The sequence below is a fragment of the Anopheles coluzzii genome, chromosome 2 (assembly GCF_943734685.1).
Source record: "Anopheles coluzzii chromosome 2, AcolN3, whole genome shotgun sequence".
Classification (NCBI taxonomy): Eukaryota; Metazoa; Arthropoda; class Insecta; order Diptera; family Culicidae; genus Anopheles; species Anopheles coluzzii.
This window is the reverse complement of record NC_064670.1, coordinates 122,444,290-122,471,055: the sequence shown is the minus strand read 5'-3', so window position 1 is coordinate 122,471,055 and position 26,766 is coordinate 122,444,290. Positions and strand designations below refer to the sequence as shown.

The following is a 26,766-nucleotide window of genomic DNA, read 5'->3' as shown; positions in this document are numbered from 1 at the left end:
AATGATCGGCAAGTCATCAGGAGATGTTCCTACATTTGCAAATCAATGTTTATGTGTGTGTGTGTTTGCCTTCATTAGGGTGTGTACACGTTGCATTTTTTGGGGACACAAATGGTAAATTCTCGTCCAGGTGTATGTGTGATGGGAAAGGTAAATATAGACACGTCATGAGACATCGGCTGGTGCTCATCAAATTTCAGTGCAGGTGCAGACAGTATATGGAAACGTTTGTGAAAATAAAACGACCCTCCACCAAAACAACTGTAATAATCGTCGCAACTTCAAAAATCCCCTCCACAGATGTCGCGTTTTTCACAATAACCATCGTGGTAGTGTGGAGTAGATGTGGCCTGAGCGAGCGAACAATTTTCGGATGGCAAATTGTGATCGACGGCGATTTCTCTTGTTTTCAAAATTGTCCGCCCGCCCGTCGATGTATATGCAAAGTGGTGGTCATGCTTCTTCCGCACGCAGTTCTTCTTCGCCTGGTCGTCGTTTTGCCCCGCCGTCATGCTGCGATATGAATGATGCGGGCATAGTTTGTCGGTGGTTTTTACTGAACAATCGTCGTCCTCCATTGTCTTACGTGCGGCATTACTGCTGCTGCTGCTGCTGCTGCAGGAGAGCTCATTAAAAACATCCATCGACTTCACGACCTCCTCGCCAGTGAGGGGGACTACTGAAGGACTGTGTACCACCGCCACACTGTGCGCGTTGTGTGATGAAACGCAAACAAATAGTTGTGTCCCTCCATAGCACACACTCTCCTCCACCAAACGCGGCCGGCTATCGGAGTCTCTCGCGTGGTCGGTTGGATGATGTGCCATGAATATCGCGCCCAGCTAGCCCAAGTGTGTGAGTTGGAGTGTGTCTGTTGGACCCGCCGCCACTCATTATCTGTGTACGGTGGCGTGCGCACGGTGGACCGGCGCGACCTCTCTGTGTTTTCGCAGTTTATATGGAGAAAGGGAGAAAGAGGAGGAGGAGGAGGAGCAGAGAAGTAGCTGCTGTACGTCGTTGTTGGCGGCGCATATGCTTGCCGATATGTTCGAAACTTTCTCCTATAATCTACGTAAGTCCCGCACACAACACCATCCAATAGCGGGAGGGACGTCGTTGTTGTTATGTGCATCACGCTTTTCTACGGACTGTTGGAGCAAATTGACAGGCTCAATTTTGACGCATTGACACACGGCGGTGGAATGGAGCTAGGAGATTAGCGTGAGGCGGGTCGGGAGTTTTTTTTTGCCATGGTGTGCTGGAGATCTCGACGTGTCTCGGCGTCCGGGCCAGGTCGACCGAGGTTACTTCGATCGGGACGTCCGATAACTTCAAACGACAATAAGGGCGAGAAGCGGGATTAGGCAGGGTTACACGAGGGGTGTGTGTGTGACCGTTACGAGAGACCCTCCTGTTTGTACCCTTTTGTACCCCGATACAACAATGCAAAATATCTTCAAAAAACACTCGCCAAAACCGCGCGCTCGCTATCTTATCGTTGACTACCTAACCTAACCAATATCGCCTGTGGCGGCCGCAATCCACCCACTAAACTCGTCTTATTGTTGTGCCCGTCAAATCTCGCATGTGTTGCTATTTGGCTTTTTCTTTTCTACAACACGAGCGGGGAGGGCTGCTACTACCCGTGCTCGGACGGTTTTCGAAGTTGCCCGTGAGCGTTTGTGCTCCGTGATAGATGGAGTGTGAGGCCTCGCATTACGAGTGTGATAGAGGAGAGAGTAGGTGTTTGTGTGTGTGGTTCTGAAGGCGAGGGGAGCTGATAAATTTGGCAATAATTGGGTACAGGCTGTGATTGCCACGGGCAAAAGCCAAAGCCACTGTTTGGACGTGGTGTAGCAACCCGGAGCGGCGGCTGATGGAGCAATAAGCAACAAAGTTGTTGTAGCGGAGATTATGTGCGTCCGACAAAACGAACGTTTGGGGAGAGGTACAGTCAATCAAACTGAAATAGAAATCTCGGGTGCTGCGGGGTCTCGTGCTCCGGAGTAAGGATCATAAAACCGTGGAGTTGGAGTTCATGTTTCCTTCTCCGATCTTGATGAAACGAGAATGAAGGTTAGGGAGTAGTAACTAATGCTTATTGGAATTTGTTGGGAATTACGTCTACAAAAGTGTAGTACATCGAGATGTTAATCAAGATATTGGATTCAAAATTTGGAGTTGAGGTACACAGTTTTGTTTCATTCTGGAAACACATTTAGGGACCGTCACAACTCAATGTTTCCAATCCAGAGTTGGCTCTACTAAGTAGTTCCCCCCTTGTCACGACTCACTTTCCAGTTTGGGTGCAAAATTTTCCTAATCATTTTTTTCCTCGTCTGACATTTCGAAAGATCCCACCCCGGCAGCTCCCTCAGTTCATGGCGAGTTCAAAAACCCCATTAATTGCAATAACCACCACCACCCCCCTCAGGGGTTGCAATCGTGTATACCCTGGGTGGCTGGTTGCGTCAACAAACGATGGCGAACGCGCAAACAACAGACCAACCCGGTCCCGCTCTGTGCTCTCCATTGTTGCAAACATCATGTGAGATTGGTCAAACCAATCAAAATCTTACCCACCTACACTGCCCACCGGTTGGTGTTGGATGGCTGGCTGGCTGGCCAACCGGGGAGAGTCATTGATGTTTTTTTTGGAGCAGACGGGTGCTATGCTTAGAGGTTGCTACTGATGGCCAATCGAACTGCTGCTGCTGCTGCTGCTACCGTTTCGATTTTGTTTTTTCTTCAATTGTGAAAAAGAGAGTGTCTCCGTGTTCGACTCACAGGTACAGAGAAAATGGAGGGAACGGGCTGTAAAACGCTGCCAGATAATTGTCTGTGGCTGGGTGCATTTGGGCAGTGTGGTGCTCTCTGGTAGATGGCATTGTGGGAAATGGCGAAACGATGGCGAACCATTTTGCTGGTGCAACTGTGTCTGGTCTGGTGTGGCACCCCGAAACACTGAAGTGCTTTTGGTTGTGCCTAGGTGCCAGCAGTATGTCGACACACGTTTCTGTGATATTTTGTTGAGGGTGCTATTATCTGTTGTTTGGCTTTTTCGTATTGAGAAACTGTTTTTGGAGCCAGCTGCGGTGGTGCATAAGGGTACATACAAATTAGCATTCAATTCTAGCCCAAATTCTGGAACGCTTTTGCTTCATAACTTACAGCAGCGTGAGCTTTAGAAATTCATCCGCGAATGTATCAAGATCTTACAAAACGTTGCGAAAAGTTGCAGCCAACTCTACTGCAAACTCATTTGCTTCACAGACAGCACAGCAGCCACCCTGTTCTCTGTGGCGCATTCGCATAAGACATTAGGCAAAACAGAGCATTAGGTAGGCCCCCGGCCTTTTGAATTATGGGACAATTCGGTGCGAAGGATTTCACACTCTTTCTTTCTCTCGGGGTTTGTGTGTAACTCGGTGCGCGCGGTGCAACAAATAGTGTCCCGTAAAGCACACGGGGTGGGTTTCCCGCAAGATGGTTATCAGATGTTTATGATGTTCAGGTTAAAAGAAGGTGGTTTGCAAAAGAGAGGTAAAACGAGCAAGAAGCTATTGCACAAAAATGGCCCGAAGGCAAACGTTTTTGGTGTAAATATGCTTACCAAGAGTAACTGGAATTTATTGTTGCAGCGACCGGCCGCCGACCGACCTGCCCCATGCCCACGGTGTGTTGTTGTGTACTTTCATAAAAAAGCTCATAATTAAGAGCAAGGTGCAACGTCCACAGCACAACAGCAGCAGCAGTTTTCCAATTTTGGAGGAAAGGCAGCTACCACCACTCTCTGCCGTTGCTTCTTGCTTCTTGCCCTGGGGGAAGAGAGGCATGCAAAAAGCAAGGAAAACAAATAGAAATGAATTAATCGGCTTTGTCGTCGTCGCCGTCGCTGCTGTCCCGTTTGTGGAACGGCCGGAACCAGTTAGGTTCTACTGATTCCCATTATCGAACGCTCACAACCGGACAGGTTTCTTGAACCCTTGTAGAGCGTTGGGTTGGGGCCGTTTTGGGGCCGTGTTCTTGAGCCTTTCCTTTTTACACCACCTTATGGTTATGTTTCGCGCAGGACAAAAACAAGCAAAAACACACTGCCGGAAAAATTAAGGAAACCGTGTTCAAAACAACAGTATCGACAACAACAACGAAAAAAAAAAAACAGGCCCACACTTCCCTCAGTCATTAAGCCTGACCTCAAAAACAATCTCTCCTCGCGTTGTACCTACCAAACGCTGAACTGTGGAGAAGAGGATAGATGGAGCGGGCTTTTCGGGGGTTATATTTTTGCCCGAAAAAAAAAACAAGAACCTTTTACCTTCGCTTTATTCGTGACCGCGTACTCAGCAGGCGCACACACACACACACACACCTGGACCCTTTGAGCGCCCACCAAATACGAAACGTGTTTTACCATTTCGGTGTGCTCTTGTTGCTGGTGGCCCGGTGTTCGCGACCGGGTGTTTTTTTTTATTTCTTTCATATTTTGCGTCCGCGGGTCGATTTGATTTTGTTTTTTCGATTATTCGCGCTACTTTCACAATTTCATCGGCCAACACTCTGTGACTGCCTACGAAAGGGTGCTGAGGCGAATTTTTATAGCATTTTCCTGCTCCCCGGTGCCCAGGGGCGATCGTACGCGTACCCGGCGTGAGCGAATTATTGCACAGAACAGCAGCAGCAGAACCGGTTGCGCTTTGCAGTGGTTGACCAGTTTAGGCAAAATCGGGAAAATTAATGGCCTTCCACCTCCTGTGTCTGGCTGAAGTGATTGGTGGGGAGGAAGGTGAAGGAGGAAGAAAAAGGATGCACAAAAAATCGCTTCTGTGCAGTGGCGACCGCCACTTGTGTCTTGAGTGACTTCGTGGTGATGGAGAGCAGGCAAACAAAGAGGAGCCGGGTTCGTTTCTGTTTTTGGCATGAACTTAATATCGCCGTTCCAAACACACACCAAACACATATGTGCCCGCGTCATCATCGTTTACGGTTATTCGAGGTCCATGTCCTTGTTTGGGCCGTTCGGTTCGATCAGTTCGTAGCGTTGTATTAAATCGGAACCTATTAGCGTAACTTTCTCACCAAGACAACGAAACAACGCGCATGAATTAATCATTTCTTTCACTTCTCTCTATTTCTCCACAACACAGGTTCTAGAATTTCTTGGCCGCGGCACATTCGGGCAGGTGGTAAAATGCTGGAAGAAGGGCACCAGCGACATCGTCGCGATCAAGATCCTGAAGAACCATCCGTCCTATGCGCGGCAGGGCCAGATCGAGGTGTCGATCCTCAGCCGGCTCAGCCAGGAGAATGCGGACGAGTTCAACTTCGTGCGGGCGTTCGAGTGCTTCCAGCACAAGAACCACACCTGTCTGGTGTTCGAGATGCTCGAGCAGAACCTGTACGACTTTCTGAAGCAGAACAAATTCTCGCCGCTTCCACTGAAGTACATCAGGCCCATACTGCAACAGGTAAGCTGTCGTGTCCTCCACTCTCTGGAAATGAGATAGATCCTTGGTGACTTCGCTCGAACGGAAGTCGTATGCGGGTCTGACGGTCGTAAAAGGCGGTGATTTACGTAATTTATGGAACACACAATTTCCTGGGTGTCGAAGCGAAGGAAAGCCACCACAATGTAATCTTCATCAAGACCACAGTTTGGTCTGTGGTTTTGCAGCTCTTGTGGGTGATATGGAATGGTTTTTTGTTTGCTGTTATCTTCTACAGAGCCGAAATGTGAAGATTGTTGTGGTTGATAGACCCTCAGCGTTTTTAATGTATTCCTCATCTCGCTGTTTGAACCCAATAATACCCGGAGGCTCCCCACTCTTGAGTTCAATTTCCTGCCCGGTATTAATTAATCCATGTATCGAACCTAACTCATCTTTCCCGCAGGATTTGCTTTCTTCTCTAAACCCCTAAATGTGCTCATCCGGGCCGTAAAGATAAGGCTAAAGGCCCAAAAAAAAAAAAAAGAACGCGCGAGCTGCTCTTCTTCCTGTGGCGTTGAAAGAGCGTGCCTTTTTTTTGGCAATGATGTCGCCTAATGAGGTTCATTTGTTGGTCTAGTCCTCTCGGTCACCGAAAAGGGCGGAAAAGGATGAGGATAATAAATGGCACACGGGAAATGGGTTTTTTTTTTAAAGAAGAAATGATCAACATTTCAAAACCCAAGAGAGCAGGTTTGCATCAATTCGACCACAATTTGCTGATGTCAGCGGGAGAAATGCATCGAACAAATGAAGTATGATGGCAAGGGAGAAGATCGTTTGTTTGTCCAGCTCCGAGGTTCGTTTGCTACGTGCCTGGCCTGGCCTGCACAGTACGGCTTGGTGTGTGCATTTGTTTGCTCTCCCTACTCGGTTGTCGCACATCCGTAAATAAAAACAAAACTTCCCAAATCAACCTTACTGATTGGGATGGTCGAATGTGTGTTTTGTTGACTCGCACGAACACCACAGGCGTGTGTGCTGAACCTGTTTGGCGAGTGTACATTAATTTTTAGGACGTATCTGGTTTACTCTGTGCCTGAGCGGGGACAGTGTGAGGGTTTTTTTCCTACCTCCGTGGGGTATTTTGTTCCCCCCGTTCGTTTAGTTATTGTGACTTCCCTTTCGTCCGATTGCTTCGCGATTACGATCAGAGATTTGTTTTGCGCTGAAGAAACAACCACACAGCAGTGTATATGGGTTGACTAGCGATGGCTTGTTTGTTGTTGCATGTTTCGACATGAACCGACCGGAGACCCCGGGAGAGTGATCAGCATTTTCGATTCAACTCACACATCGCAGCGCTTGAAGAACGGGGGAGAGTGATTATCAATGCCTGGGGTTTTTTCAATGCACTGATGTGGCTTTATAGTATGGTTTTAATGTGCGTAATAAAGGAAAGAAGGGAGTACATGATAATGGAGTTGGAGAGATGCCCTTATGCATTCTGATAGTGTGTGGCTTCACGAGATTGCGCTGCATGAAAGTGATCGCTTGGTTTGCTGCTGTCGATCAAGTCGTTGTCGATCGGTGTTCATTTCGCCATCTCAAGACTAGCGGAGCTAAAGAAGTAGAGGAAGAGGTTGCTTTAAAAAAACCATCTGACGACCCAGCACGGATGGGATCACGACGAATATGTAGGACATGCCGTTTTCGCCCAATTTCCATTCAACCGTCACCGTCAATTTAAGTTCGCATTTGCCTGCTCGATTCCGTCGCACACAAGATCGTTTTCTTTATGATCCTCCTTCTCCCAACCGTTCCAACCAGACAAATCTTGGCGATGGGTGAGAAAGAACAACCACCAATTCTTCGGAGTTCATCTTTCTTTCCCTTAAGGCGGAGAAATTTGCATGCGGGCTCGTTGTCTGAGTGGCGAGTTGCGGAGGAAGAAATAATCTGTGTGTTCGTCGTCGTCGTCCTCTTCACCTCGGTGTGTCATTTGGTGGATGTGGAGGTTGTCCTCCGGGACGATTGGTTTGGGGGCTTTTGCTTTTTCTGTGGACCTCTTTTTACACCACCGCCTGTGGTCACGAGTTGTGTACCGACCTCACAAAAAAGGGTGACCGCGAACCGCAAGATCTTAACTCATGGCAATAGCATTTGATTGTGGTGTGTGTGTGTGTGTGTCTGTCGAATGGAGGGCCTAAGCTGGTGTTGCGTTTCAGCTTTCATTTTGTGCAGATGCTGGCGCTGGTCGTGTCTGGAGGATCGTCTGGGTGACCCAATAAAACTCCGCTGATGATGGAGGGTACTACCCCGATTGCGGATTGCTAACGGGATTTCGGGAGCCTGCTACTACTACCACCACCGGTAACCAACCGGGCCGATCGGTGCGTTTTTATGTGTGCGATGCTCGTCGAACCTCCCCTGCCGCTGGAATCAGTCCATCGGAGATGGAATGATGAATACAAATCAATCGATACGGGCAGCAGGAGACAGGTTCCAGTGACAGCTGGTACACATCAATGTTGCCCACAGATTATGACAGCTCTGGAGCAGCCACCGAGAGAGAGAGAGAGGAGAACCCTTTGGAAGTTGCCGAGAAATTACCCATGCGGTGATGTCCAGGGCTTCCAGGTTTAATTGACATCGATTTGCCGTTAGCAGTGGCTTTATAGTGGGACAGTATCGAGAACCATCTGCTCCAACTACCGCCCTGGAGAACCCCCTGGTGCCTGGAAATGCATCTACTTTGAAGTTTCGACCTCCTGTGCGTCGGCAACACGCAGAAAGACCGATGGAGACTCCGATGGGAAGGAGGGATTCTCATCATTCACCTCACATGATAGATAAGCGCAATCATCATCAATTTCAATGTCCTACACACCCACTGGTCTCTTATCCCGGTGTTCCCGGGCAGGCAGCATGCAATTATCATTACAGTTTGCTTTTAATGCTGACCGTGTAGATGCGCCTCTGCCGCAATTTTCTGCGAACCTCACTAGTGCAATGGGTAACTCCCTGCAAGTGAGTCGCCACATTTGGTGCGCTATTACCGAATTTCGGTGCAAAATCCCTCATCGGGTGACTTGAATATGACAAGTTGCTTCGATGCGAGTTGTTGTGTCATCGTTAATACGGAGATACACCCGCGATTCAGCTTCCTTACATGGTATAACGAGATTCTCGATACACCAACACACACAGGACGGTCGCCATTCATCTTGTTTGGGACGCGTTAAAAGAGGCCAGAGACGTCGCGTTACCAATCCGACTCTTCGCCATGTACGGCGACATTTGCTACAGCTTTGGGGGCCTTGTGGTGTGTGCGTTGGTGCGATGATATCGACATGCGGAATATAGAGGGAACACGTGTGCGTACGCTGTGACATAAGGCGGCTGCTGCTACCACCGATACATTGTAGCGTGCACCTGGATGGCCCAAGGGTTGGAATGCTGTGAAAGGTCTTTAGCTTTCATTATGCACATTAGACCGAGGGACGTTTCACTGATTGTTTGAAATTATAAAACAAAACTTTGCTTTATCATCAGCGATCAGCGCTTCTCCCTTTGCGCACCTTCGCGTGCAGCCGTTGCATTTGCGTAGCACAGTCAATAGAAAGCGCTGTTGGTTGGCAGCAAATTTATGCTGGGCTTAACACACACACACTCTTTGTGGTCGCGATGTGCAACTAAATCTGTGTTTCAAGCCCGACTTAATTGTGCGTTGGTTGTGCGCGATGTGTGTATGTTACACAGCAGCAACCAGATTGTGCAGCGCTTATTGTCCAACAGCAGCAGTTATTTTTATTTAAATCATATGCATCCAACCGAGCACCACCACCACCACACACGATTAATTGAATTTATGGCGTAATTGCACGAGTGTGTTACAGTTAGGTGGCTGCAATTGAATTGAGGTTTGTAACGAACTCTCCCTGTGAAGCGAAGAGAGAGAGGGAGGGAGGGACAGGGCTTTCGTAAAGGTTTGTGTTTTTTACTCTTTTTGAGCCATGTTGAATCCGTTTGGTGGCTTGATTTAGTGTATTCGGAGGTGAAATGTATCCGATTTGGGGGGTGGGGGATGTTCTGTACGAAACGGTCGTCCCGTGTCGTCGCCAGACCGATGGGAGTAAATAATTCAGAACACACACACACGGGCAGAGGGAGGACATCGAGCCCGTTGTTGTGCGTCATTTGACTAACATTAGACCGCGGGAGGACCATATTCGTTTGATGGCAATGATAACTTTATCCGCGGAAGACGACAGCGACGACGACTACATACAACGGTGTTAATGATGCTGCTGCAACCGCCGAGTCCAACGAACAGCCAGCAATTGATGGAGGCGCTGACGTGTTTCAAAATGGAAAAAGTGAGATCGTACTCGGGCCTCGGGCGCTTTTGGGTCGGCATATCGGGGAGGGAGGGAACGTACGGTATCATTTGAATACCGTAAATTGCATAAATTAGTCGACGAAACTTTTGTTTTCTGTGTGCCGTTGCCGCGCTCTCATTACGCCTCTGAATGGCTTCTGAATGGATGGTGGTGGTGGTGAGTGTGTTCATCGGCGATGCGTATCGGTGTGTGCCCCCCTTTGGTGCATGAATGGCAGTGTGGTGGGAACAACGAGCGTTAGAGACGGGTAAAGGGGTTGCATAGTTTTTGGAACATGAATACTTAATCTAATCCCGGCTGGCCCGGGCCGGGAACTTTTCCGATCGTTTGCATTTGCAACGAGCGGTCGGGTCGGGTTTGACGGTTTGCCAATAATGCTTTTAGGGCGGACCGTGTCGCCCGTGTACCGGGCCCGTTCCATCTCTCACTTATCGTGGACTGCTTTATGCTTCCACCTCTCGCTGTCGATAAAAGTCCCACCCCATGAGCGTGTCTCGGTGCGTTTGGCGAACGCACTCTTCGCACTTTTGCCCGGTCGCTAAGTCATAATGTACTTAGCAGCAGTTGTTACCCTTCGGTTTGCCTAGCAAGCGCACCCTGCACAACGCAGATGCGATGCAAACGCACACACGAGAGATGCAAGCATAGTGGATGTGGAAAGTTTGCAACTTTTTGATGGGTTCCGACCAACAATGAAGGGAGAGGAAGAGAGAGCGGGGCCTTACGCGATTAGCAAGGGAAGAAGACGGCTGCTTTGGCTCCGGGCAAGCTAGACCAATCGCCAGACCCTTTGGCGTCTGCTGGCGGTGGTTCCAAGGTTCCGGGCGCGTTCGAATGGGTGTGTTTTGTTCGAGATCATTGTTTTGTGCGATGCTGTGCTTTATGTTTTGTTCGGGACGGGATGGGCTAATAAAAACGGGGTTGTAAAATGTAAAACTCTCATAAAGTTGGAGCTTGGTATGGAGTTCGTCTGGTTTTTGGCACGGCACTGTACATTTTGTCGAACCTAGGGCGGGGTTTTGTTTCATTTTGTGGAAGCATATGGAGGTTTTGTTAATACGTTTCGTCTAAAAAAGTTCCTGTTTTTCTCTTCTACTTGACAAACTCTAGGTTTTGACTGCCCTGTTGAAGCTGAAGCAGTTGGGCCTGATCCATGCTGACTTGAAGCCCGAAAACATCATGCTGGTCGATCCAAACCGACAACCGTACCGGTAAGTGAACTGGAACTGGAAGTAGCCGTGTGGAAATACTTATCGATTGATTCTGTGTTTTTGTTCGTTTCGTCAACAGCGTGAAGGTGATCGATTTCGGATCGGCGTCGCACGTCAGCAAAACGGTGTGCAATACGTACCTGCAGTCGCGCTACTACCGTGCACCGGAAATTATCCTCGGGTTGCCGTTCTGCGAGGCGATCGACATGTGGTCGCTCGGCTGTGTGGTGGCGGAACTGTTCCTGGGTTGGCCCTTGTATCCCGGATCGTCTGAGTATGATCAAATCCGGTACGTATGGATAGTGGGGGAAAGGAAGGTGCCAGAACTAACCATTGTACATGCTCATATTCCACAGGTACATATCGCAGACACAGGGTCTACCGACTGAGCACATGCTGAACAGTGCCAGCAAGACGGCAAAGTTCTTCTACCGCGATGTCGACTCGACGTACCCGTTCTGGCGGTTGAAAACGCCCGAGGAGCACGAGGCGGAGACGAACAACAAGAGCAAGGAGGCGCGCAAGTACATCTTCAACTGTCTGGACGATATCGGGCAGGTGAACGTGCCGACCGACATCGAGGGCGGCCAGCTGCTGGCGGAGAAGACGGACCGGCGCGAGTTTATCGATCTGCTGAAGCGCATGCTAACGATCGACCAGGAGCGGCGCATTACGCCGGGCGAAGCTCTGAACCACTCGTTCGCGACGCTGGCCCACCTGGTGGACTATGCGCACTGTAACAACGTGAAGGCGTCGGTACAGATGATGGAGGTTTGTCGCCGTACGGACTCGATGATTCACACGTGAGTAATTGTGCAAAAAGGTTGGGTTGTGTTGGCAAACGTATGTAAACATTTCTTTCTTATTCCAGTTACAACCTGAGTGTGCAACCAACGACGGCCACGCTGGTGACGAACTTTGTGCCGAACACTACCGAAAACATGACGATCACGTTCAACAACCAGGTGCAGCGGATTGTGCGCGAGCGCGCCCCGACCTACGACAACCATCTGTACCAGATCTACGGCGGGCGTAACGTGGGCCGCCAGTACAGCAATGCCCGGCCGGATGCGTTCCAGCACCAGCTCGTGTCGAGTATACTGTGCCCGCCCGGCTATCAGACGATGCCGAGCCCCACGAAGCACGTGGTCGTCGGTGGTACGTCGATGCAGCCACCGTTGCAGGTGCCGCCGCAGCAGTACGTGAACGTGCCCGTCCCCGTGTCGATGGTGGAACCGTCCTCCGGCCAGCGGATGCTGCTCACGAACGCGGTCCAGCCGAACGTGGCGTGGCCGCAGTCGGGCCGGCAGGTCGCCATCGTACCGTCCTGGTCGCAGCAGCCCGGGCCGGCCCATTCGCTCATTGTCGATTCGGCACCGTTCCTGAAGCTGGAAGGAATCTACCCGAACCCGCACCTCAACATCCAAACGAGCCATCACGAGCCGAAGAAGGAGTCGCCCGTACATCATCTGGTGTAAGTATCTGCCCCGGGCCCCGATAGGGCTTGTGTGGGATCGTTTTGTGGGTCTTTTTTCCGAGAGCGTGGTTTGTAATATTGTTTAGTGTTCGTAAATATTCCAGCGTTTCCCGGCACGACAAGAAGGAAAACAACCAATTGTCGCCGGTCAAAAAGCGTGTCAAGGAGAATACTCCGCCCCACCAGCGGTACAACCGGAGCCACATGTGCCCGCAGTACCACGACAATGGTACGGGCAGTGGTGCGACAGCCGGAAGCAGCAGTGCGGTCGCTTCATCCTCGTCCTCGTCGACGTCCGCGTTCTATCAGCAGCAGCAGCAGCAGCAACAGCAGCAACAATCCCAGGTCCCGAGCACTAGTGGCAGCCAGCAGATGCAGGCACCACCGGTACAACAAGCCCAGGCACAGGCTCAGGTCCCGGCCCCGCAGCACCATCACCATCATCATCATTCGCAGCAGCAGCCGCAGCTGGCGAGTGGTAGCAGTGGCAGCGGTGGTCACCACAGCCATCACCATCAGCAACAGCACTATCAACCGGTGGATTCGTCCGGTCCGATCAGTGGTGGTGGTGCAGGCAATTTGCATCACTCGTCATCTTCCACCTCGTCGTACGGTGGCAGTGGAAGCGGCGGTGCTGGTGGATCGTCCGTAGTGATGGGAGGCAGTGGAAATATCCACCACAGTGGCAGCGGCCACCATCACCACGGCAGCAGTGGACACATCCATCACGGACACGGCCACGCTCATCATGGCGGTGGTGGTGGTGCGGGCCATCATGGCAGCAGTCACCACGGGCACGGTGGCAGTGGAAGCTACGGCGGCAGCAGCAAGCAGCAGACGATCACAATTCACGATACACCGTCGCCGACGGCTGTGATTACGATCTCGGACAGTGAGGATGAGTCGCCGGAGGTGAAACACAGCACGAGTTCGTCCTCGAAGGGCTCCTCGCACAACGCGGCCTCGGGTCAGGCGTGTACGCGTGGCACACATCAATCGTCGTCCTCGTGCCGCGGAGGAGGGGGAGGAAGCGGCGGAAACGGTTGCAGTGGGGGTATTAAGACGTCCTCGTCCTCCTCAAACGTTGCGCACAATTCGTCCGCATCGAATCAGCTCAGCGGTGGATCCGGTGCCCACCAGCAGCAACCACAACCACAACCGTCGTCGTACCAGCAGTACGGACAACCTCAGCAGCAACACATGAGCGTCATCAGTAGCGGTAGTAGCGGCGGCAATGGTGCATCCTGTAGCGGTGGCTCTAGCAGTGGCCGACAGCGCAAATCGACGGCCGTGTCATCGTCGGCGACCGCGTGCGTTACACTCGGAGACAGCGATGGCGAAGGGGAACGTCGCAGTCCAAAGCATCAGCGTAAGTTCCCTTTGAACATGTTCTCTCTGTATAATATTAACTTACAGTAGCCTCTGTCTTTACAGCGATCAAGTACGAACAGCATGCCGGACAGTCGCAGAAGAAGCGTCTGCTTGCGATGGCCCAGAACGAATGTCTGTTGCTGCCCTCGTCCAGCGGCAGCGGTGGCAGCCAACAGCCACTGCACGTTCCGAAACAGGAGCCGAGCGAGTTTGTCGCGTACGAGTATCCTTCGCAGCAGCAGCAGCAGCAGGTCGACAAGCGTTCCTCGTGGGCCCCACCAACGATGGGATCGTCCTCTTCGTCCTCCCACTACGGTGGCGGTGGACACAAGCGCGAATCGTCCTCGTACATCCCGTCGTCTTCAGCATCGTCTTCGTCCTCGCTGGCCGCAGCAACGGCAGCCGCAGCAGCAGCCGCCGCCGCAGCCATCCAGCAGCAGCAACATCAAGGTGGCGGCAGTGGAGGAGGCGGCTGCAGCGGGGGCTCCCTCGGGCATGCTCCTCCGCCGCATGCTCACGCCAAGAGCACGCCGACCGGGGCGACCTCCTGGGGCCCCCCGACGGCGGCCGTGTACCGTCAGCATCAGCCGAGCGCCAACACGCCGCTCGGCAGTTCGCCCGGAGCCATCCTGCAGCAGCATCAGCATCAGGCCCAGCAGCAGCAGGACATGTACGCCCAGGGGGACATGTACCGCCGATCGGCGGTATTCGTCTCGCAGGCAGCCCCCTACCAGACGGCGTACAATCGGGTGGTGCCGCCGCCGGCACACAACGCCTCCAGCCGACAGGTGCGGAAGACACCGCTTAGCACTAGCTCGCCGTACGCGTCCAAGGACAGCACGACCAGCACTGAGCGCTTCCCGTCTTTTCCGTTGCAGGTGCTGCCCACACACCCGCTGCCAGCGCACATTCAGTTCCCGACTGCCCAGTACGGCCAGTTCGGACCGCTGAGCCCGGCACAGATCGCCAACAAGCACCACTACGCCTGGTTCGGCGAGTAAGCTGCTCGGGGATCCCTCTCTCTCTCTCTCTATCTCTCTTTCGCCGTGTCTCCGTCTCGCGTAAACTGCACGTATCCTAAAGCACTCGGACACCGTTGACGTCGTCGTCCCCTAAACTAGTGTGTGTGTGTGTCTATTTGTGTGCTGTTTTAACACGTATTTGGTCGTCGTCTTATCGTAATCTCTGCCGCAACCCGTCTGTTCGGGCAACCGTCAACGGCAACGGGATGAAGGATGTGAAGCAGGCCGACGTTGGGGTGTTCCGGTGTTCTTTGTGGTCATGCTGGCGCGTTTATATGGAGCAGTTTTACTGGGGAGCGTTAGCGTTAGAGAGGACAGGGTGTTATACTTTTTTTGTGTATTAACTTTTTTCCTTTTTCTTTCTACGATCGGTGTAGAAGCATGGGATGTAAAATTGTTTGTCGAAACGGCGAAGGGCGTTTAGAATAGCTGTGTCCATGTCAGCGATAATTGTTTAGTTTTGTAGGTTCCCGTTTTTTATATGCCCATCGTTTGAATATTCGCACGTACACGTGTACGTATGGTGCGTTCGGTAGTGCTTACAGAGAGATGAGGATTATGTTTACTCAGCTCTTTTCATACTTCATTTTTCAATGTGCTTTTTTGTCTACTATTTGCCTGCAGCATTGAATGTGTTTGTTGCGGGAGCATTCTTCTCAGTTTGAAATCTATATTTTGTAATATCGCATTAGTGTATCGCGTCTTTGAAGCGGGCAAAACCAGCAAGTTGTACTAGATTTTAGAGTGTATGGTGTGTGTGTGTGTATGTCTATCTGTCTCTGATAGCGAACATTACAAAGATGTGCTACGTTTCATGCAAAGTAGTATTCTAATTGTCTCTTGCACCACATAGAACCATTGCTCTACGTATGTTGAACACGATGTTTCTTTCTTGTTTGTTTGGAAACAGCCGGCAGCCGTTGGTTCGGGCAAACTTGTCAGTGCAGGCGTGTTACAAACGGGGAACTTTGAATTCATTGATAATAATTGTACAGGAAACGAAGGAAGCAGCTATGAGCTAGGATAAACGTTATACTGTTCATGAATGTTTCGGTGTTTCACACAACTAAGAACTGAGTGGCTCAGAGGAGGAGGCGATGTTACGGTAATGCATTCTTGCTATATTTGTCCAATTAGGTTCTTTTAATAGTGCAAAACTATCTTACCTTTAGCGGAAAGCGAAAGGGGAAGGGGGTTTAGTTCTATATTGTATTTTTAAAATTCTCTAATTTACGCAGCAACATATGGTAGAGGAGTGAGGCAGTGATAGTTATCACACGGTTAAACGACTGATCGAAAGGGTAGCGGCCAAGAGTGAGAGGATATGTGTGTGTGTGTGTGTGTGTGTGTGTGTGTGTGTACATAGCTAGAGAAACCTTAAGTGTGAGGCATTTGTGTTTTGAGATAGCATTGGGTGAAAACGTTTCACTGCAACATTATTCAGTAGCGCAAAAACATGCGAATACAAGGCGATAAATGTATGTTTGTAGCAGGTTCAGTACGCGTGTCTGTATGGCGGAAATGTGTTTTTCATTACATTTGTTTTTTGCACCTATGGTTGTGTATCGTCTTTTGATTTGGCTCTGTTTTCACTTTCGCCATAAGCATAACTCGAGTACATGTAGCACCGCACGATGGAAGCAAGGGCATATAAAGAGCTATCGTATACCTGCGTGTAGCGCAACGCAACGGCACACGTTTCAAAATGGTTGGTACCTGTTGAACAATTGTAAACTATTATAGCAGCGGGAGGTCTAAAGGAAGCATAACAATTCGCATTTAAGTATTTGGAAGGAAAACTCAAAGTGTGTGTGTGTGCGTGTGCGTGTAGTAGCTTAATCAGAAATTTGTCTTTTGTGATGTTTGTTTCCAATTTTAATCAGCGGGAAGATGGCAGTCCCGGTATAATCAGTTTGTCGCGTGCAGTGCGTTTGAGTTTGGAGACCAGCTTTGTATGATTATCGAATACGTATTGTGAAATGCATTATTGTATTTATCCAATTGTTCTGCTGGAGACGCAAATGGCATTGCTTTGTGTACTCTGTTGACAATAGATGTCAGACAGTAAAAGGGATCATTAAAGTAAAATCATTTAATTTACATGAACATGAATATCCAACAGTGTAGAACAACCAACACCATTGGGGCACATCAAGTGACGGTAACACTCACGTATGGCTTTAGACAGGCTAACAAGAACTGCACACGAACTGGCTTGTTGTGCTGTGTGCGTTCGTTTAGTTGAGAGCGTATGGGATGAATTTAACACTCTATTTTAATATGCGTAAAACAAACATGTGGAAATATCCACCATTGTTTAATCAACAATAAATTAATACAGAAAATTGCCTTATGTATGAAACAAAACAAAAAATAACAATTACAACTATATTAAGTGTAACTAGAGCGAGCGAGAGAGAGTTAGAGAAGAGGGGCTTAGTTGGTGCGCAACATCTAACAGGGGTAACATATAGGTTTAGCTTTTTTTCGTTTTATCAATAGGGGAAGGTATCATCCTGCGGGAGCTATCTTCCATGTAAAAACTATCATCATTTTGCGTTGTATTAAAGGTACGGGCTAATGTTAGAATAGTTTGCACAGACACACACACACACACCACTGCATATGGACTGAACGGAAGTTCGCTTCCCCCGCTTTTCATGCTGCTTCGGCGAGATAAGTCTTTTAAAAACTACGAAGCGCGTTCCTGACGCTTGCTTGCATAGCACGTTTCGTTGCAGCATTTGGGCGCTGTGCAAGCCCAATTTGCAGCTGCATTTGTGTGAAAGCACGTATGAGAACGGAAAACGCTTTCGCTCATCACACGTCCACAGCAAGATCTCTACCGGTTTCTGCAGAACAGTGTCCTCCAAACTATGCTGACGGGTTGTCGCGCATACTGGAAAAGCAACTATTGATTCACAACCAGCCAGGTGGTACCGTTTATCAGCAGAGTCAGACTGTCCTAGTTTACGTATTCTTTTCTTATTAAACATGCATAAGTGCTAAATATATATCTATAATAATGTAACGAATCACCTTCCACCGCACCTTCGAGGGGGAGAGCAGTAGGGAAGCTATCATCTTGATCGGTGGCTTCATTTGTCATCCGAGTGATTTTACGTACGTTTTCGTTTTTGTTTTAATTATAATCATATAAGAAACACACAAACAAACAAACAAACTAATCAATATATAGAGAGACTGGCTATAACATTACTTCATTAGCTTATTGTGTTAAGGTTTTTATCGTTTACTGCTGTACCCTTTTCTCATTCACTCACGTGTGTAATTCATCGGTTTGTGGTTCGTTGTGCTTGTTGTTGATGACTCGATTGACACCGGGCACAATAATATGGCTCTATATGTACAGTACCTTCCGTTGTTGGGGTTGGGCAGCTCACCAGCGAGTTGATTCATTTAGTGTTTCACTTTTCCTTACAAATAAAACAAAACTTTAGTGTTAGCTGTTTCCCGGGGGGGAACAGCAGTATTCGTAACTCTATGCATATGATAATATTCACGAGATTAATCGGTAAAATGCGGTGGTGTGTGGTTGTAGTACAACCGGCAACCCACACTCACACACTCAAACACAAACGCATACGGTCAAAGGGAAAATGGTTGATATTGTGTATTGTATCTATTCGGAACAAATGTTCGTTTTATTTCTACAAACAAATGCGTTTCTGTTTTACCACTAATCGATTACCTTATTTTGTGCTCACAATTTATATAAAACAACTAATATAACTACGTTTATCAAAACAGCAGAGCAGAGCGGCAGCGCATCATTAGCGTCGCGCCAGCCAGTTTAAAAGATGGTATACCTGATACGGGATTATAACAATAAACATAACACTAGGAAAACACTGTAGAACAAAACACCAACCAAGCCAATAAATGCTCGATACTCGAGTGATATAGGAGCAAGATAGAGAGAGAAGAAGGCAAGCAAACACAGCGTTATAATAACTGGTTAATTTTCATATATTCGTGTTTTGTACTTTCGGCCACCTCTAGGAAGGGTTCCCCTATATAGATAATATATATACACATTTGTACGTGTACGCGTGTCAGTTCAGAACGCTGTCCGTTCATACAATTAAACGAAATAATTGCTTTTTGACTAAATGCACACACACCCTACTACTAGCCATTACAAGCTCGATTATCAATTGTATCGTAACCGACAAACAACAAACATTTAAAAGTGGGGCAGTTTTTGGTTGTTGTGTAGTTCCAACACTCTCGCCCCCGAGCACAAGCACGGCACAGGTCCGTCGCAGGGTTGCTCTTTGGATTGTTCGAATGAATGGGCGGAAAAAAATCATATTTTATCACTACAACACGGTTGGTTTAGTTTTTTTTAAATATATATTTGTGAAAAGTCTCCCCGATCATCATACCCCGCCTGTCTGCCTATTTTGTACGATATGTAACTATTAATATTGCCTTATATTAGGAGAAAAAAACATAACACATATGACATACTACAACAAATACTACAAGCGGAAAAATAATCAAGCTCAGAGTTGATAGTTGTATCAGTTTTCTTTTTTGTATCTATACCCTCGGTAAAATAAAATACGCGCATAATTATACGTGTGAAAGAATGGAACAAGATAATTTAAAAGCAAACAACAAACAAAAACGGGAAGGAAGCGATCTGTTGGTGGACACAAATGCATAGACCCTATTATCACTTATAGAGAACAAAACACGACACACACACACCCTCACTAAACAAAAACAAAGCATACAAAGCAAGCATTAAGAGTATAATATAATTGGTAAAATGTATAACAACATACAACGTTTATATATATATGCATATAAAAAGTTTATGGTAACGAAACGCAAAACGCAAAACAACAAAACGCTCTGCCCTCGGGCAGTGAATAAAGTCAAAAGAAAAAAGTGAAAAAATCTTTACAAAACGTAAACCCCCTTTTTATGCGTCGTTATGATTTTGTTTTTTGTTTCCTTTTTTGTTTCCTTTTTTTATATATTTCAATGTTATTCCGTTATTCCGAACATTATTACACAGGTATTCGTTTTTTTTACTTTTTGTATGTTTTCTAATATTTTTTGTGTTCTTTTCTTTATTTTCAGGTTAATTTTATTGTAATGAACTTACGTGTGAAGCTTTTCAGTTTGGTTGCATTGTGAACAATATAGCCGTGACACAGTAGAAAGAAGTTTGAATAGTAACGATAGTAATGTGATCAAAATTGGATGTACGTATTTTGTATATAAACATACTTATAATCGAAACCCTGTTAGCTCTAATTTTGTTGTTAAAAAGAAAACAAAACATAACACACACGTAGACACAAAACTATGCTACCTTTTTGAGCGAAGGGATCGTTTGTTTGCCGTGGGTTTTTATGTGCATGCAAACGCAGATAATAAGACAAAAACACACAAGGCAGACCCAAAATTATCTCAATGTTCGGACTGTTTGTATTTTTAAATGGGCAGACTAAGTACTAAAAGGCTCCTTGCTCCGTTGTGGGCTGAGAGTAGTAGTGAGTTACAAGAACTCAAACACATTGAATAGAGGCGAGATTCAAACAAGAATTAATAGTAGCGTTTTGTTGGTGGCTCTTTTGCATCTTGTTCGAGTTATTAGTACTACACTGGCTGTATAACTACTGAGACAAGAGAGAGAGAAAGAAAGAAAGAAGAACGAAGCTGAAAGTGAAGGTTTTAACAGGACGTTACAACACGAGAAGGGAAGAAAATAATCAACAACAAACACGATGCTAGATGATAGATGTATGTAACAGTAATAGTGTTCAATGCACACAAGAGGCACGTAACGAAGGCCGGATATTAGTAGTGTTTGTAGGCTGTGTATACGTATGTCTGTGTCTGTGTCTGTGTGTTGATACGTAAATGTGGATCAAGGATCAATCAGGATTTTAATCGTATTTTCTCTCTATCTCTAAATGGTTCCCTCCGTTTTCTATGCAAACTCGCCCGCGGTCTTCTCGGGTGGGCCGCAATCCAACACATGCATGTTCGTTCCAAAACACAAATAATCGTTCGGAGACACACAGAGGATTTAGCAAAAAAGCCAGTAAAAAGCTCCCAAATAGTGCGAGTGTGTGTGTGTGTGTGTTGTAAGAAATGATAATTACCTTTGTACTTTCTACTCGTCTATTTGTGGTTCTGAATGAATGAAACAAACCCCGTTTTTACGAACACACTGCAGTATGCGCCTGTGTGTTTGTGTCTGTATGTCTAATGCTTGTAAAACTGACTGTATAGGGAAAACCCATGTAAGAATTGTTCGTTTTGTAATCAAAACCATACGGCGCCAGCACACACACACTCTCTCTCCCTCTCTTTCTCCCCCATAACTCATCGCGTTTGACGTTTCTTAAGAAATTCCATTCGGTAGTAGTCATAAATCTTTCTCTCTATCTCTTACATTCCCTCCCCCTAACCATCTATCATCTCTATCTCCATTTTCTCTCCGGCTTTTCATCATCATCAGCATGGTGGTCCAGTGTTTGACTTGAGCGTAGTTCCGGAACAGCACGACAAACAAAAAGCAGATAATAATCCAACTTTAATCGACAGAACAAAGGACAAACACGCGAGACAAAGCAGCAGAAGCGCGTTGGAAGGGAAGGAGGTAGGCAAAAAAAAAACAATGAAACGCATCAAACCGAAATACATATTTGTGATAATAAAATTAACATAGAGTGCATATATATAGAGAAGATATATACATATACCATTATACATATTATCTATACACAAACAGTACATTTCGAGTTTGGCAAAAAGGTTAGCAGTAGAGTGAAACCAGGGCACAACAGGCAGTGTTTGGGAGTGTTTCATCGATCGATTGGATCCATTTCTGGCAGCCCTGGTGTGTCTACTCTGTGTGTTTGAGTAGTGTGCAAAAAAAAAACGTAAAAAAGCAGCTGATGAATGATTAGACACAAACAGAGTAACAAAAAAAAACAAATAAAACAAAACCAAAAGCTTTTATATAACAAAGAGAAACTCGGTAGAAAATATGCTTAGAGAAGATTTGTTTTGTACTAAAAATAAGATAGAAGCAGAAGGATAGTGGGGGGGACAAAAAAGTAAAATAAAACCAAAAATTATACAACATAACCTTAACGTTTGATGCAGATGCTGCTAAAGTGCATCATTATTTAGAGGAAAGGATAGTTGACGATAGAGACGTAGAGAGAGCCATGCTAGTAGTGACAGCTCCAGTTTCGATGTAAAAGAGCACCTAGAGAACGAGAACCACAGACACAAACACACACACACACGCACCTTGAAGGTGACAACAAAAACCCCAAACTTTACTCAAGCGAGCGCATAAGAGCGACACCCCCAAACAGGTCCAAAAAACAAGTTTTAGTAGTATTTCTATGATAGGCAACAGATAACAGCAAACAAACAAACGAAACAAACCCCGTATCCCTTCACATACTAACATAATCTGAACGGCCAATTTACAAGTTTATTAGTGTCGCTTTGTAAACGAAACATACATAAACAAAACAAAGCTTAAGTACTAACCACTACTGTCAGAAGTGCGGAAATTGGTACTGACAGTTTGCTACTTTTGACACGCTCCCCCTTCTCCTGTTCCTCCTGCTCCTTCCACTACTCTTTGCATGGAGCAGCCGACGCCCCGTACCGGAGTGAGTGACTTTTTCACACATCCCATCGATTAGAGAAAACCGGACATATAGCTTTGTACAGTAGCTGCGCTGCGATGATGTACCGTTTGTGTAGTACGCAGCGAAAGTAGAAAGGGAAGCATAAACCCTAGCAGCAAACGTTTTCTGCAGAACCAAACCAAACCAAGCCGCCGCCGAGGTTAAAGGTTAAACCTAACAGTTACAGTGTACGTTTTTACCAATAATGTGAAATCGAATCATCTTTCAAAACTCAATCGCAGAAACGTATAGAATATATTATAGGGCAGCGTTTTATATACAGGGCTTCTTAATAGTTACACAAACACACACCCTATTATGCAAAACAACCAATAAGCAGTAGCAACAAATGGGAGGGGCGGAAAAAGGAAACAAGGATATTGTGTGGCGTACGTATAAGTGGTAAGCAAAAAACCAGTACTTTCATGAAACAATAAAACAAATTAGTTTAACATGCAGTGCAGCGAAAGAGAGAGAGAGAGAGCAAGAGAGAAAAAGCACAAAAACACATGCAAGCAGCAAAAAAAAACAAACAAACAAATCGAACAATACATAGAAAGGAAAGAAAGAAAGAAGAGGATAAATAGCAAACCAAACAAACCAGTAAAAACAACCAAAAAACTAAAACAAAAAAAAACACAAACAAACACACAAAAACAGCTAAACAAACAAGTATAAAAATGAAATAAAACGGGAAAGTCTGATTAATTTTAATATGGTACAAGCGATGAAAAACAAAACCCAGCTAACAAGAGGAGATCGCGAAGGGAAGGGAAGGTAGAAGAAGTAAAGCAACAGTAGCATACAGCAGTGTAATCACAACAACCAATTAGAAAGTGTGTGTTTGTTCGTTTGAAAAGGCACAGAAAGGTGTGTGTGTGTGTGTGTGTTTTTGTGAAAATAAGCAAACAAAAAACTTTGTCAATGTGATTGTAAATGTAATGTTTCAAATTAGGGTCACTTCACTAACACAGACACACACGCACACACACAGATTTAAACACATTTCAAAAGTGATTCATTTCCTTCTGATTTATAGTTTATTACTTCTCTTTTTCACATTTCTACCTTTTCTAACGCTGTTTTAGAAACAGGTTTGAGAATGGCCTTGGTTTACAGGGGTTTTCTGCCTTAGTTTTGGAAAAGTTGTCGTTTTTTAGAACAAAACAGGTTCAATTTAGAACACAATTTCTGTAACATGTTCATACACACTTACCCTCATACACCACATACTTACACGATACTTACGAGACTTATGGGAAAAAGCAAACAATCTCTTTCTATGTGTAGCGATTACGGCTGCCGGCTAGCGACGGATAGTGCATGAGAAACTTAAAAACTTAAAGCTTAAACACCCAGTAACCAGTAAAACCGAGCATAAGAGAACCGTTAAACACAGTGTGTGTGAAGGGGGAAACAGTAGCACGATTGCAAGAAGGAAGCAGACAGACAGGGCTAAACATGCAAATGTAACATGGGCAACGATATAGAATACTCTACTCCTTAAACCTTAGCTGATGGGAGCGATGGCACTCCAAACCAACCAACCAACCTAGAACGACGTGTCTGTGTATGTGTAATAAGCATTTTGTGTATAAATCTTACTCTCTTACATCTCTCCAGGGAGGGGGCAGGGGTGTTATAATGGAGGTTTGTGTTTTAGTGCTGGATTCGTCGTGTGTGAGTACGAGTTTAGAATGTTTAGAGCCCCGCACCAACCAAACCAAATCAGAAACTGTCCAAAACTCTATTGTCTAACTATTAATGGAAAGCTCTCTCTCTCTCTCTCTTCTCTCAGTACCGTACACTTTCACACTGTGTCTGTGTGTGTGTGTTTTTAGACAACCTCCTCCCCATCCATTGTGTGTGCCCGCCGTTTGTGATCTGGTGTGAGTATGAGGGAGGCAAGAAAGAGAAAGACAGAGAGAGAGGGGGAGTTGGTTAGAAACTTGATGAGATGCTTGAAGAATTTTTGATAAAAGCAAATTCGCACCGAAATACCTGCCTAGATTAGCGTTTTCACTCTATTCACTGTAGTGAGCGGAATGTTTTGGGGAGAAAGACGAGGATAGCAAGAAAGGAAAGGGACAAATATTTCGCTACAAAACCAAAGGTACGATACGAGATACACAGACGGCACTGGGTAAGCATCCCGTTTTTATTCGGCTATAAAAGGATAAAGGTAAAAGAAAGCGCACACACAGAAAAGAGCTGGATAAAAAATGGAAAAGAAAGGACAAGAGAAGCAAGAAAAAAGAAAGAATGAATTTGACAAAAGAAGAGAGAGAGAAAGAGAGTGTGTGTAATATGCATAAAACTACTTATAAATGGAAACACAATGATAATATAGATATATATACATAGTAAAAGCTGTAATTGTAATGTGGACAGACAAAACACACATGCAAACAATACAACAGACATACCTACACGGAAACAAAACGAAACAAACAAATAAAAATAACAAAAGTGTAGTTACATATATGACAAAGAAGTATATATATGCGTAAATATATGATATATTTTTGAATGTAAAAAAGAATAAAACTGTAATACACAACACAAAACATGGGAAAACACACCACACGCGTACATAAACACATCAACATAAGTACATAGTTTTTTGGAAGGCTGACAAGAGTAGGGAGAGAATAACCAAAAAGCGGGCCTGCGTTAGTAACAGTCTTAGCCTTGGCACACACACACACACATCACATCACATAAACCATTTTGAAGGGGGAAACAAACGAACAAAAGCAACAAGTAAACACAAATACAAAAGCTAAAAAAACAGTTGGACAAAAATATTAACCGAAGCTTGCACCTAAGCGCAAAGTACGGTGTGAAGGGGTAGAGGGAAAGAAAACATTATGAAGAATATTAAACTAAACACATTATAGTGCGGACAAACCGACAAAACAACACCTACACTCACACAACAACACAAAAACCTAACTTTGTTGAAAAAAAAGGCGTGTATTTGAAAAAAAAAAATGATACAAAAATGAAAATACTACAGCAAATGCAAATTAACTAAAATGGCTCAATTTTCCTGTCCTTCTCGCTTGGCGAAGGTTTATCTAATATCCGAAATGTTGTGAATTAGAACAACGAGGTTATGTTCTTCATCTTACCCACTGTGCATTTGCTTGAGCGCGCTGCCCTTAGCAATGACACAAACCTCAATACGGGCGCTGCGATATATGGCTGCGTACGTAACGCCTCCCAACAGTACGCAACCACTTTTCTTTCACTTTTAGTACAAACGGAAGCGGAAAACAAACTCAGCGCAGCTGGAATTTAATTTTTCCATTTTGGTTTATTTATTTTTCTTGTTTTGTTGTCGGTTGTTTTTTGTTAATCGTTAAATTAAGTAATAAATATCTTATGTCTTTCTCCTTCCGTTTTCCCATCACCCCATTTCACACACCACACGGCCATGTTTCCTCCCAGCATTCACTTTTGCTCTCTTCGGCTCTTTTCCGTTTATCCCTGGGATAGTCCTCTGTCGCTCTGTCGTTCTGTATGCTGTTTGCTATTTTCATGCTTAATTTTTCAGTTTGCTTGCTTCTCCTGCCCATTCCTTTCCTGCCTTCGGTGCCTTCTGGTTGTTTGCTGGTTTCCTTCGTGCTTTAATCGTTGAACGGATTTCACCGCACTCCCAAGCGTGTGAGTTGAAAGAGCCATTTCACGCGATTAGTTTTTGAGTTTTTGCTTTTTGTCTACTTGTTCTTGTCCATCGTTCAACACTTCAATATGGATGATAATCATAATTTGCTTTTAGTTCGGTAGTAATGCTGAGGATTTCTGTCTTGTGTTCATTTTTAAACTAGTTTCCTATTTACTTTTCTCTTCTCTCTCTCTCTCTCTCTCTCTCTCTCTCTCTCTCTTTATCTCTCTCTTTCTCTCTCTCTGATTAGCTTTCTTATTTAAACCATTTTTCTAGCACTTTTGCCGCTTTGCCTTCACCGTTTCCTCTTGTTTTTTTTCATAATATCGGTATTGTTTGCAGTAATGTTTTGTCTTGTTTTTTTTTTTTCGTCTTTCTTTTGCTTTATTTCGTTAAGATCTGAACGTGCTTACTGTTGGTTTTTATTACTAGCAACAATGTTTCGCTTAGCGAGCCATCCACTCTCCCTTCTAATGTTTGCCTTATGTT

The 26,766-nt window shown here is 46.0% G+C and overlaps 2 protein-coding genes across 10 annotated transcripts in view; one reads left to right on the top strand and one right to left on the bottom strand.

Moving 5' to 3' along the window:
* Window positions 1-23,094, top strand: part of LOC120950952 (homeodomain-interacting protein kinase 2-like) — a 68,138-nt gene extending 45,044 nt beyond the window's left edge. For 6 of the 9 annotated variants that reach the window (XM_040369387.2, XM_040369388.2, XM_049605443.1 and 3 more), the window contains 7 exons: window positions 5,148-5,468; window positions 10,940-11,040; window positions 11,120-11,329; window positions 11,397-11,843; window positions 11,912-12,514; window positions 12,604-13,886; window positions 13,952-23,094. In XM_040369387.2, the coding sequence (XP_040225321.2) occupies window positions 5,148-5,468; window positions 10,940-11,040; window positions 11,120-11,329; window positions 11,397-11,843; window positions 11,912-12,514; window positions 12,604-13,886; window positions 13,952-14,889 (3,903 nt within the window). In that variant the 3' untranslated portion in view covers window positions 14,890-23,094. The remainder of the gene's footprint in view (window positions 1-5,147; window positions 5,469-10,939; window positions 11,041-11,119; window positions 11,330-11,396; window positions 11,844-11,911; window positions 12,515-12,603; window positions 13,887-13,951) is intronic. The other 3 variants (XM_049605445.1, XM_040369389.2, XM_049605444.1) reach the window with 3 other exon arrangements.
* The window catches only part of LOC120951178 (clavesin-1-like), a 194,449-nt gene that overhangs the window by 95,844 nt on the left and 71,839 nt on the right, over window positions 1-26,766 (bottom strand). The window lies entirely within an intron of this gene.